This window comes from Rhinopithecus roxellana, chromosome 5 (assembly GCF_007565055.1).
Source record: "Rhinopithecus roxellana isolate Shanxi Qingling chromosome 5, ASM756505v1, whole genome shotgun sequence".
NCBI lineage: Eukaryota > Metazoa > Chordata > Mammalia > Primates > Cercopithecidae > Rhinopithecus > Rhinopithecus roxellana.
The window spans coordinates 18,916,989-18,930,516 of NC_044553.1; the positions used below are offsets into that span (position 1 = coordinate 18,916,989).

A 13,528-nucleotide genomic window follows, 5' to 3' on the forward strand; every position below is an offset into this window, starting at 1 on the left:
GCCGCTTGACAGAGCTTTGGTTGTTCTTAGCTTCCTTAACGACCGTGGAATGGAATGAAAAACCTGAGCTGTTCCAGGCAAGTTCTGTTTCGAGGGAAAATGACATCAATTTTACTAAATTACCATGTGAAAGAGACAACAAGCCTCTCTCTGGTGACCAGCAAGACTAGCATAGTGCTAGAGCACTCTGGTTCCCACACTCCAGTGGGGGTGGAGGCCCTGGAGCGGGGTGGGGAAGGGGCATTGTTCAACACAGATGGCCTGCCCAACCCCAGGGTCTCTGATTCAGTGGGGGCTGGGGTGGACTCCAGAATGTGCGTTTCCAACAAGTGCCCATGTAACGTTGGTGCTGCTGCTTTGGGGACCCCACTCAGATACTGTGCTACAGAGCATAGCTTTCTCCTGTTTGGGGGTCTTAATAGCGGTGTATGCAACCTAAGAGTGTCACCCACAAGTCCCTGTCTGGCTCTAGGGAGGCGTTGGGTTATACAGGCAGGTGGTGCCCTTGTGAAGCCCAGCCTGGTGTGGTGAGCAGCTCCTCTCCTTGTGCCTCCAACCACGGCTCCTTCTATAGTCCCTGTCTGCCCCTCCCTTACTGTGTCCCCACATTGCCTAGCCAGAGAAGCCATAGTGTGCTGCTGGCAGCAGGTCTACCCTGCTAGGCCCCTAGGCTGCCAAGGAAATGTGACAAACACAGCCAGGGCTGAACACTTGCTGGGACGCAGCCAGAGCTGGACGCCGGAGACAGAATTTCCAGACGCTTGGCTGTGCTGTTCCCGCCCCAACCAGGTGTCTCCCTAAACATCATGTAGCCATTGCCTCGAAGACTTCTCCTGAGCATGAGTTTCCATGGGAAAAAAAAGCAGAGACTTTGTTACATGTCTTTGAGGCTTGTACCTTGTGTTTTGTGGCTGTCATCGGATTTTCATCTGGCTCGCCTGGCTTGGCACAGGACCTCAAGGGAGATTCTGAATGTGTGCCTTGCCCTGTGCTCTGAGCTTTGTCAGAGCCTGTGGTCAGCACCTGGCAGGTGACAAAGTGCTTGAGCTGTGCTCAGGCTTTGGTACCTGCTCTCTTGGATGTCAGTGCCCTAGTTACATGTCAAGAGGAAATGTCTTCTTACAAGACTTGCTAAAGAACATTATTTAGAGCATGAAGCTTTATTTTTTTAATTAGTTAACTTTGTATTTTTAATTGTAGTAAAATACAGTTAACATGAAATTTACCATCTTAGCCATTTTTAACTGTGTGATTCAGTATTCTTATGTTCACATTGTTGTGCAATCAATCTCTACAGCTTTTTTCTCTTGCAAAACTGAAACTCTGTACCCATTAAACACCTTCCCATTTTTGCCTCCCCCGCGGCCCCTGGAGCACGAAACTTTCACATCCCCCTTCCATCTCCCATCTTTTTAGTGGCATTTGTTCTAAGGGAGGTGACTGAGCTTTGGGCTAATGGTGTATGGAGTGCACGTGGCTCTGAACTGTCATCAGCCCGCCAAGGAGAAGTTGGGTGATTTTGACAAGGGAGCTTGTTCCTACAGTTTTGTTCTTCCTGAAACTTGCACTGTTCCTTGCAGTCTTGCCTTTTGTGGCATATCAGAATATCACTGAGGATTGCTTTCTCATGTTACTTCTTTAAATCTGTAGTATTCCTTAATGTTTTTGGTTTTGACTGGGGTTGATGTGACAGGCAGTGTTTACATTGTGCTGTGCAATCTCAATGAACACTGTGCAACTTGAATTTTCTCCCTCATAGCTTCAGGTTTTCATTCTTCCTAATTTTCATGTTTTGAGCTGAAATTTACCGGTTTAGACCCAATTCTGATGCTGAATATTTTAGGGAAGATTTGAATTACAGCCATTGGATGATTCTCGAACTATCAAAACAGGAACAAGTTAGGTGCCTCCCCCTTCCTCTCCCAGACTTGGAGATAGATAATGAATACATGACTTCAGAACTGGCTTGTAGATGGTCCAGTATTAAGAAAACGACAGCTAGTTCTTGAGGAAGGGAGATTTTGAAAATAACAAAAGTGAGAACAGAACAACTGGATGTGTTCTATTTTTCCTTGTGTGAAGGAATATTGCGTCACACAAAGATAGGTTTTTTGTTTGTTTGTTTGTTTTAACTGTAATAATGGTTTTCAAAGAGTAAAATTCAAGCAGTGGCACAGCGGATTCCTTTGTCACGGAGATGCTCAAACACTGCGTGCCTGGCTTCTAGCACTTGTGGGCTGGGTGCAGCTGTGTTGAGTGGCTCCGCTTGGCCTGAGTTGACCCTGGCGATGCTGTCTACCGTGCTCGTCGCTTGCTGCTGCTGCTGATGTATTGATAGCGTGAACACAGCACCAGCTGGAGAAAGTTTTAATGTTCCTGCTAGAAAATTCTCCCTCCTGGGTTGTGTCTATAGGTAAAAACCAAGTAGAATATTCAAAAGATTCTCATTCTTGTTCCCTCCACACCTTCCAACTGCTACCACCTTTAGTACGCTATTCACGTACCTCTCGCAATCCTGCTTTCTCCATGTTACGGAAAAGGAACTCGGCAGAGTCATAATGACCTGCGGCTCGTCAGCTGCAGTGGGCTTTTTCCATCCATGTCAACTTTGACTCCTTCGCCTTATTCCAGGTTTCCCTTCTCCTCCTCTTGAATCACTTTCCTGTGACTGCTTGATGTTGAGGTCCTTACGATTAAGTTCTGCAACAAGATATGCAAAATTAAGAAAGATAGGTCCTTTTCTGTTACTGCAGTTTATTTCAGTGACAAACTTTGGTTACAATGGGACTTGAGGAAATAAAGAAGGAATGTAGACCTTTTGGCTGGACAGGGCTGAGTTTGAATCAAACCATTGTGACTGGCTGTGTGTCTCACACAGGTGGCTTTACCTCAATGAACTGGTTTCCCTGTTTCCCAGCTGAGAGTGGTGGAGATGCCCGCCTTGGTGGGATGTGGCAAGGGTTAGCAATGACCCAGGCTGGCGTTCAGCAGCAGGCATCTGTCTCCCCCAGCCCCTTCATGAAGGTCCCCTTAAACTCCAGGCATGAAAGCCCAGAATGGAAGTTTTCAGCCTTCTGCCCTTTCTTTTTTTCAAAACCACCTTTCCTATGTGCGTGTGTGTTTTTGTTAACCAACTATTTCCTGCTTAGCTTTATGCATATACATAAGCATACTGTATATGTATGTTTGCACACATGTGTATGATTCTAGAGGTTTCTCTTATTTACATTTTTCTTTTGGCAAATCCATTTTTAAGGACATTTTTGGCTTTCCTGGACAACTTTTTAAGTAAAATCTGGGTTATGTTTCTCGCATATGTGTTTTTCATTCCAATAAGACTTTATGTATGGACACTGACATTTGAATTTCATGTAATTATTCTTTAGTTATTTTTAGTACTGGAAGAATACAACCTATATTTTTAATATTGATTTTTAAATTTTTTTGTGAATGGAATTTGTATTTTAGAATAACTTTAGATATACAGAAAAATTGATCAGTTAGTATAGAGAACTGCCATACATAGTTTCCCCATTATGAGCCTCTCATATTAGAATGGCATGTTTGTTGTAATTAATGCACCAATACTGATACAGTGTTATAAAGTAAAGTCTACGCTTTATTTCTATTTCCTTATTTTTACATAATCTCTTTTCTGTGTCCCAAGTTCCCATTCAGGATACTACTGTATTTTAAAATTTTTTTATCTTTATATCTATTTCTTTTTTTTGTCTTGATAGGTATACAATATGTTTCAGCACCAGAGCCTGGGGATTAAAATTAACATTCAAGTGACCAAGCTTGTCCTGCTACGACAACGTCCCGTAAGTCCCACAGGCACCTTTCAAGCATGCAGAAAATGTGGCTGGCCTGGAGCTTCCCAATTGCTGTTGAATGCTAAGCGGGGCTCCAGGAAGTTGCTCCAGGGAGTCGTCACCCTCTGTGGCTTTGCCAGTGTGAGAGGAAAGCCGGCATCAGTACTGGAAGCATGGTGTGAGGGTGGGCTGCTGAGAAACTCAAGGAACCCTAAGCAGTGAGCCCACACACATCCCCCTCTACTCCCGGAGGGTCTCTTATGGAGTCTCTAGGATATCTGCAAAAGCTTGATGACGAGGTCTCTGGCATCGTGGCTTCCCTTCTGAAACTACATTAGAGCTTCAACCCCAGTTTGGGTTCACAGCAGCATTATTTTCTGGTCTTTCAATGGCGCGCCTTCCCACACGCTGATGTTACCTGCCAAGTCAAGCCATCACCATGAGACTGAGGGAGCATTGCGTGGTTTGGGATACTGTTCTGTTTACAGAAAATAAGATGCTTTTTTAAAAAACGACATAGTCTTCATTTGCACCTATATATAAGGCCCCTGATGGTCTCTCTGGATCTATGCCATATACCCACTGGCATCAGGCTTTTCTTCGAGGGCAGTGAGTCATCAAATGATGTCTCAGTGAGTGACTGCCTCCACCTTAACGTCCTTGCCACAGTCTGGATATAAACTCTGGCCTCCCAGGCAGTTGTGTCTCTAACTGTCCCGATTTCTTTTAGGCTAAGTTGTCCATTGGGCACCATGGTGAGCGGTCCCTGGAGAGCTTCTGTCACTGGCAGAACGAGGAGTATGGAGGAGCGCGGTACCTCGGCAATAACCAGGTTCCTGGTGGGAAGGACGACCCGCCCCTGGTGGATGCTGCTGTGTTTGTGACCAGGTAAGATGGGATTTGGCCTGTAGCTGACATGCGAAAGGGAAGAGATGTTTCCCTTCAGAGAGGAAATAGGCATGTTGTTAAGAATTCAGGCTTGGAAATCAGACCTGGGCCACCTGTCTGGGCTTTGGTTTCCTCATTAGTAAGTGGGGGTTAACGGTGGTATCCACCTTTGAGGGAACTACGATGCCTGGGCATGTAGCTGTGTCCCTCTTTGTCCCTCCTCCATTGTCACATGGTGTTCTCCCTGCGTATCTCTCTGTCCAGACTTCCCTCTTCCTATAAAGATGACAGTCATAGGATTTGGGCTCACCTTACTTACTCCAGTGTGACCACATCTTACCTCGATTCCACCTGCAGTGACCTTTTTTCCACGAAGGGTCACATTCACAGGTACTGAGGGTCAGGACTTGGACCATTTATTTTTGGGGGATACAACTATTGTATGTCGTTAATGTCGATGTGGCTATATATCATTTTTTTCTTATGTTTCAACCCTCTTTGAGGAACACTGATTTTTCTTTGGTTGCTTTACTTTAATAATGTAAACAAAATATGTTACATGTTCATACCAAAACTCTCCCTTTACAAAATACACAGAAATATTCCTTAATAACTTAATCCATTAGATTAAAAATACCAGCTTCTTATTAGAGATGCTAAGAATATATCAACTTTGAATTTTAACGACTTTTTTTAATTTAAAGAAGCTACTTCCCAAACTGCATGCTTGCTTTTCCTCTGTGAATTTGGACGTAAAGTTGTGGAAGGGAGAATTTTATCATATCTTTAGCTTGGGGGCAGTTTGTTGCTCCACAAAAAGGTTTTTTTGTTTTGTGTTTTGTTTTTTGAGACAGAGTCTCCTCTGTTGCCCAGGCTCGAGTGCAGTGTGATACAATCTTGGCTCTCTGCAACCTCTGCCTCCTGGGTGCAAGCGATTCTCCTGCCTCAGCCTCCTGAGTAGCTGGGATTACAGGCGTGTGCCACCACACCCGGCTAATTTTTGTATTTTTATTAGAGAGGGGGTTTCACCATGTTGGCCAGGCTGCTCTGGAACCCCTGACCTCAGGTGATTTGCCCGCCTCAACCTCCCAACGTGCTAGGATTACAGGTGTGAGCCACCACGCCTGGCCCTCCACAAAGAGTTAAATCTCACTTAACATTTGGTTTTGAGTCAAGAAAGGCTTTTGGTTGCATTTCTCAGGCCATGTGCTACAAACTCTGAGCCCCATGACCTCTCAGTCATCTGGGGAAGTTGTGTGACTCCAGCCCCAGACACCAGACAGTGCAGCTTTCGTTCCTTTCAAAAATCCCAGAATAGGCCAGGTGCGGTGGCTCATGCCTGTAATCCCAGCACTTTCGGAGGCTGAGGCGGGCAGATCACCTGAGGTCAGCAGTCTGAGACCAGCTTGGCCAACATTAAAAAACCCCGTATCTACTAAAAATACAAAAATTAGCTGAGCATGGTGGTGCACACTTGTAATCCCAGCTACTTGGGAGGCTGAGGCAGGAGAATTGCTTGAACCCGGGAGGCAGAGGTTACAGTGAGCTGAGATCATGCCATTGCACTCCAGCCTGGGTGACAAGAGCAAAACTCTGTCTCAAAAAAAAAAAAAAAAAAAGAGAAAAATCCTACAGTAGACTCAAGGCCACCACCCATTACCAAATAGATGCCTGCTCACTCCTGTGGATGGTTCGTCGATTGCCAGCCCTCAGTATGCTTTGTTACACATTTAACAGTGTGCTTTGTAGTGTGCCAGTCCCTTAGGAGAACACTTGCTGCTTCTACAGGGTATGATTAAATATATAATCCATATATAAGTTCTAGCATAGATAATCAGAATTATTGAAGAAGTCTGTTTAATAATCCTGATTGTCTGTAACATGGCTAATGCAGTAGCAGGCATCAGGGACCAAGGGATGAACATGACCTGGTTCATGCTTTTGACCTGGACTTGCCCACTCCAGTGAGCACTGGACGCCTTCCCCAAGAGCAGTGGCTGCCCACACTCACTGGCCAGAGGCTGCTGTTGCTCGAGGCACTCTGCAATGGCATTTGGGGACTGTGAGACTTTCTGTAGAATACCCCAGGTGTCACAGCATTCAGGTTAAGGGTACCGTGATTTGAGAGTGGATTCGATTTGGGGAGCAAGCAGAAGTCCTTGGGAACCGTGTCTGTGCATGATCATAAGTAAATGGAGCTGATTTTCCAAATGGTAATTATATTTGCTCTGAAAGACTTTCCTAGAGAGGAACTCTAAACAACATCATCTGTGGAATATGCAGCTAAACTCCCAAGGTTTCTACTTTGAAAATAGTTTTTATAAATACTGTAGAAAATCTATAATTTCTGGTGTTTTGTTAAAAAAAATTAATAGCTTATGATAATTTTCCCTATATTGGAAGAAGTTTTCTCTTTCCTGCTATTCCCTTTCACTGAGTGGAGAAAGCACTTGTAAGTAGTCTGCATTTGGGGATGAATGGCATTTTTTTCAGAGGCAATAAATGTCACCAAGATGACTGTTGGCAAGACATCTGTATTAGCCCTTTTACAAAGAGACCTCGGCAGTCATGACATACCCTCAGTACAAAGATGCTATGAGTTAGACTTTCTTTTCATTTTTCACCCTTCTCACTTACCACAGAGGAAATATTTTGTGTAAAAATGTTCTTTTCTACACCTCACACTTTTTACAGTGGCTACTATAAAACAAAATGATACAGTTTTGCTGTGTCCCCACCCAAATCTCATCTTGAATTCCCACTTATTGTGGGAGGGACCTGGTGGGAGGTAATGGCATCATGGGGGCAGGTCTTTCTTGTGCTGTTCTCGGGATGGTGAAGAAGTCTCACAAGATCCGATTGTATAAGGGGGTGTTTCCCTACACAAGCTCTCTTTCCGTCTGCCGCCATGTGAGACGTGCCTTTCGCCTTCCACCATGATTGTGAGGCTTCCCCAGCCACGTGGAACTGTAAGTCCATTAAACCTCTTTCTTTTGTAAATTGCCCATTCTTGGGTATGTCTTTGTCAGCGGTGTGAAAATGGACTAATACACAGAACAATGGAAAATAACAAGTGTTGGAAGAATGTGGAGAAATTGGAACTCTTTTGTGCACCATTGGTGGGAATGTAAAATGGTACAGCCACAATAGAAAACCAGATGATGGTTCCTCAAAAACTCAAAACTAGAGTTACCATATGATCCCACTTCTGAACCCAAAAGAACTGAAATTCAAAATAATTGAAAGCAGAGACTGATATTTGAACACTCATGTTCATAGCAACATTATTCGTGACAGCCAAAAGGTGGGAGTGACCTATATGTCCATTGACGGATGAATGGGTAAACAAATATGCTATATATGCACAAGGGAATATTACTCAGCCTTAAAAAGGAAGGAGATTGTGACACATGCTACAACATGGATGAACCTCAAGGACAAATACTGCATGATTCCACTTACATGAGGTACTTACAGTAGTCAGATTCATAGAGACAAAGAATGGTGGTTACCAGAGGCTGGGGAAAAGGGAGAATGGGGAGTTATTATTTCATGGGTGCAGAGTTTCAGTGTGGGATGACGGAAAAGTTTTGGAGGTGGATGGTGGTGATGGTTGCATGACAGTGTGAATTTAGTTAACAGTTACTGAGCTTTACACTCAATGGTTAAGATAGTAAATTTTATGTTCATGTAGCACAATAAAAAAAATTCAGAGTAAAAATGTTCTGTTCTAACTAAACACATTGGAGAGGGATCCTAATTGCATGGGAGTGGTTCTGGGTGAGGATGCTGGGGGCATGGGCAATGTCTTCATCCAGGGACAGAGAAAACAAGGTTTCGTCAGCCGCAGGCTGCTGGGCTCTGGATGAGGAATGCGATTGGCCTCTTGCATAGCTGTTACCTGTTGCCAGCCCGGGAGCTTGAGCTTTCTTCTGCATTTTGGACTGACGCCTTGAAGCTACGTGAGCAATCACAGTCCCTCTCACCTGCTGCTGTGGAGCTGCTGGACTGAACAGATCAGTGCATGTCCTGTCTTCTGGGTCCTTGCAGATGTTAAATTGAGGATCTCCTTCAAGGACGGGGGAGGCAGCTCTGGAGTCGGGCAGGAAGCTGAGTTGGCCAGGAATCCTTGTTTAATGACTAGAGGTAAAGAGCTGCAATTCCCTAGGTTGAGATAATAACGGGCTGATGTTTTCACAAGGAGATTGGGTGCGAGGCAGCTGCCGCCCTGGAGAAGCTGTCTTTTCCTCCCACTGTAACCCGAGCTGAGGCTGCACGGGCCTGGCTGTGCTCAGGGGACAGCTTCCAGGTCCTGAGCTAGGACTGGCCAATGTGAGGGTTTCCTACCGTTTAAGGTTCTTTTTTCACCTTCTGGGCTGTGACCAAGCCAGACAGTGTATTCTCCCAGACATTCCCTGACAAACAGGTGGCTAGGTGGCTGCTGTGGAGACTATGAGGATGACATCACGTCCAGCAGGAGCTGCTGAGCCAGAAGCGGTGGAAGCTGGGTTTTCTGCAGCTGTCGCTGGGACTAGGAAGGACCCATGAGTGGACTGGGCCTGGGGCCACACGGAGCCCACACAGAGGCCAGGGCTCAGGGGGCCTCAGCACCTAGGAGGGCTTCACCTTGGGCTCCACATCTGACCCAGAAAGCCGAGAATGCAGAGAACTCCTCCCTGGAGTCAAGAATTCCTCCTTGAGCCTGGGTCTGTACTCCGGGTGAGAATGCCTGAAAGGCGCCACAGCAGACACAGCTGGCCCAAAGCTGCACCACCAGGATCCCTCTGGCCAGACCTTCCCCTCCAGCGTAATACCATCTAACTCCTCGGGACACCCTTCCCTTCACCTTCTGCCAAGAGACCCGTCTTGCCAGGCTTTGCACGTGGTGAGGTCCCAGTAAGTATCTGTGGAACTTGGTGTTATGCTCCCAGGCTTCCAATGCTGGTGAGGCCATGGCTGCTGGGTAGCTTGCAGGGCCCCTTGAAAGGGTCTGGAAATATCAGTCAATTAATAAAAGAATTTATTGAGTCCCAACTGTATGCCTGGCTGTGAGTTATGCACAGGACGACCTGTGTAACCTGTAGTGCCCCATGCAAAATGAAAACATGGGACCCTGCAATAGCAGAGCATTAGCCCAGGGCATGGGTCAGGCACCCACAAAGCCAGCCCTGTCATGCAGATCCACCTCAGCCTCAAGGAATGCACCTTGGAGTTTCAATGGATGTCGGGACTGGGAGCCGAATCTAGCCCTCACTTTTTTCATTCCTGAAGTGAACGCTACAGTCCCTGCCTGGGGGTTTGACATGAGTTGGCAGTGGGATGACATAAAAAGTGGATGCCCCTGATAATGAATGGAACAAAGCCAGGTTCCCTGGAGATAAAGCCGCCCCTGCAGGCAGGTGGCTTGCTGTTTCTCTTCTGAGAAAGTACCTTGAACAGGAAGGATAGAGATTCAGATTCGGCTGACCTTTTCAAGACAGGCCTCTGAGTGTAGCTTTCCCTCCCTGAGCTGAACACACCTCTTCCTCAGATGAAGCAGTGGGTGGTGCCTTGGGGTCTGTCATTCGAGACTGCCTGTTTCCCCTCAGGGCGACCATTGGATCGGAGAACGCGCGGAGGTAGAGTCCTCCTCAGCCAGAGGGCTGGCTCTCTGCAAAATGGCGCCCGACTTGGCCTTGGCCAGCAGCTTCATTTCTCTTCTGTCAGACTGAGGCCTGGGTCCCTTTCTCCCTTTGCCCAGCTGAGGCAATGGGGCAAAGCTTTAAACATATACTGTTCACAACTCTGAGAAACCCTGGAACAAGGTCCTGGGCCAGCCTGGTCTTTGTATGAATGTGTGTGTGTGTGCATGCGTGCATGTGCTGCTCAAAACACCAGAATTGGGAAGGGTGCTGAATTGGGAAGGGTGCTGAATGAAGGGGCTGGGGCTAGATAGGTATTGGGCTAGTGAGAACACCTATGCCCCTAATTTTGTTTGGTTTCCCCTCTGCCAGTGCTGCTTCTGTCGCCTATTCCTTCATCTTCTAAAATGGAGTCTGATGGAAAAATCGAGTCACTAGGCCTTTTCATCTCTTTATGATATTCCTTCTCCATTTCCCTGAAAGTTCCCTTGGTTTTGGAGTGAGGTTATGAAAAGTGTGGATCTCAAGCGTTCTTTGGGCCCTGAGAGAAGATGGGTGTGGGGCCTGGGAGGGGCCATGTCTGGGCCAGGTTGTGGCTCCTCACCCGGCTCCCAGGCTGAGTCCTGCCCCAGCCAACCCTCTGTGGTCAACTGCTGACCGTGGAACTTACAAAGAACCATAGGAATGATCCAGCATTAGGAAAGAAGAGCCCAGACCCCTGACTTCCCCACAGGAAGCCAGATGAACCCCTTGTACCTGCAGAACCAGGGCTGGACCAGGTTTCAAGCATCTTTGCTGTCTCACTGGTCCACAGATGCCCACCCACCCAGGGGATCCTGGGGAGCTTTAAGGAATACAGTTTTTTATCCTTCAACTTTTAAGTTCTGGGTTACATGTGCAGGATGTGCAGGTTGATTACATAGGTAAACATGCGCCATGGTGGTTTGCAACACAGATCAACCCGTCACCTAGGTATTAAGCCTGGCATCCGTTAGCTATTCTTCCTCATGCTCTCCCTCTCCCTTAGCCCCCCTCACCTGGCTGGCCCTGGTGTGTGTGTACAACCATGTGTCCACGTGTTCTCATCATTCAGCTGCCACTTACAAGTGAGAACATGTGGTGTTTGCTTTTCTGTTCCTGTGTTAGTTTGCTGAGGATAATGGCCTCCAGTTCCATCCATGTCCCTGCAAAGAACATGATCTCATTCCGTTTTATGGCTGCATAGTAGAGGAATACAGTTTTTAGAGATGACTTTTTGTTGTCTTCTCGTTAAAGTGATACATGGTCATTACAGCATCAAAAACCAGTTGCTGCCCAAGTGGAGTAGCTTGGGGAAGCCACTGTAGTTGGATGCTATTGTCTGAGAATTGTCTCTGATCAGTGACTTGGCAAACACCTTCCAAAACATTTTCAGCTGCTGAAAGGAGTCCTTCCAGCAACTGTTATGTATAGAATAGTTCATCTGTAAAAGAAGATTCTCATGTGGGGGTAAGTGGACCTACCCCTGGGAAATGTGGATGGGTTACTGTTGCCAAACGCTGCTGTTTGTTATCATTCACTGTGGCCTGTGACCACTGGAACAATAACATTGCAGGATGACTACTTGAGGTTAACTGACAGTATTTTCTTTTTCCAGTCTTGGGGATACTGCATATACCTGATGATGGCCTTTTTTTTTTTTTTTTTTTTTTTTAGGACAGATTTCTGTGTACACAAAGATGAACCGTGTGACACTGTTGGTAAGTTTAGAGTTGAAATAATAATCTAAGGGGCTGATACACCCTGGGAGAATCTGGAGACTTCTTGATCACAGTGGAGGAGCTGTCCTCAAATAAGCACTGCACATTCTGTTGCCTTCCTTCTTGTAAGTTGGTCTTTGACTTTCCTTTTACTATTTTCCTGAAATGTTTTGAAGTTATTTATGGCAGAAGGCATCTAGATGAAGAAGCTATGAAGAGTGACACCAAGGGGAAGAGCCACCAGGCTGTTCAAAGGGGTCTGCAGTTGGGGTTGCATTTGGCTCTGAGCATTTTGGTCACCCAGGCAGGAGAGGCAGCCCACTAAGTTACATAGCTGTGGTCATGAGATGGAAGCTTAGCAGTTTGTTCTCATGCATGCAAATGACCTTTACTGAGCTTTACCCTTTACCTTGGTGCCAGGCTCCTCGCTTTTTAGTGACTAAAGACAGCACTGAAAATGGCATGCAGTGCTGAGAAAACCTCCTTTCCTTCTTCCCCTTCCCCTCCCCCTCTACCTTCTCCTCCCCCCACCTTCCCCCCCTACCTTCTCCTCCCCTCACCTTCCCCTCCCCCTCTACCTTCTCCTCCCCCCACCTTCCCCTCCCCCTCTACCTTCCCCTCCCCCTCTACCTTCCCCTCCGACTCTAACTTTCCCTCCCCCTCTAACTTTCCCTCCCTCACCTTCCTTTCCCTCACCTTCCCCTTCACCTGCCATTTTCCTTTGTCTCCTGTCCTCGGTTATGTCTGGTTTGCTCTTGACTTCTCATGGATTTCAAATGGAAACCATTCTTGAGTGTAGGAACACAGTGTTTGGTTAATACAGGCACAATGTCAAGGGTGTTTCCAGTTTTGCCTGCCATAGCACAAACCTTTGTTCATCAGGAGGTCGAAATATAGTATTGCATTACCAGAATCAAAATTGTGAATCGTGTGTGTTTCGAATTGTAAAATTGAAGAAAACAGTATAGGTGTGAAAAATATATAATGTTATGAAATTCACATGTTGAAAACCAGAGCTTCTTGTGGAGCCCCGGCAGTGAGTAATCCCAAGCCTTTGTTCTGGCTCTGCCACGTGCCAGCTGGGTGGCCTTGGGTGTGTCTCCACTCCGATTTCTTAATCCATCAAATGATCACTTTGGATTAGGTGACTCACAAGACCCTTCAAAAGCTAATGATAGCTATCATTCATGTCACATTTTAGAGTTTACAAAATGATTTTTAATATATTACTCTTAATCGGTCCTCTAAACAGATCTGAGAGCGAGGTGTCAAGAAGCAACCAGCCAACTCCTCCTGCTTTGTTATTTGGGGGCTGTCTCCATGAGGGAATTGCTAGACAAAGGCCATGTGAAATATGCTTCCCTGGAGGGTTGGCTGACACAGACTCAGGTCAGGTTGGGGCCGTGGAGACTTATGCAGACTGACCTCTGTCTGTCAACAGGGCTGCCAGGCATGTGCTGTTTCT

At 46.3% G+C, this 13,528-nt stretch overlaps 1 protein-coding gene across 2 annotated transcripts in view; it reads left to right on the forward strand.

The window, feature by feature from the left end:
• The window catches only part of ADAMTS17 (ADAM metallopeptidase with thrombospondin type 1 motif 17), a 365,163-nt gene that overhangs the window by 73,649 nt on the left and 277,986 nt on the right, over positions 1-13,528 (forward strand). Inside the window, exons 5-8 of one of the 2 annotated variants that reach the window (XM_030931256.1) lie at positions 3,741-3,824; positions 4,546-4,703; positions 4,968-5,093; positions 12,020-12,063. In XM_030931256.1, coding sequence (XP_030787116.1) covers positions 3,741-3,824; positions 4,546-4,703; positions 4,968-5,093; positions 12,020-12,063 — 412 coding nt within the window. The remainder of the gene's footprint in view (positions 1-3,740; positions 3,825-4,545; positions 4,704-4,967; positions 5,094-12,019; positions 12,064-13,528) is intronic. The other variant, XM_030931257.1, reaches the window with a different exon arrangement.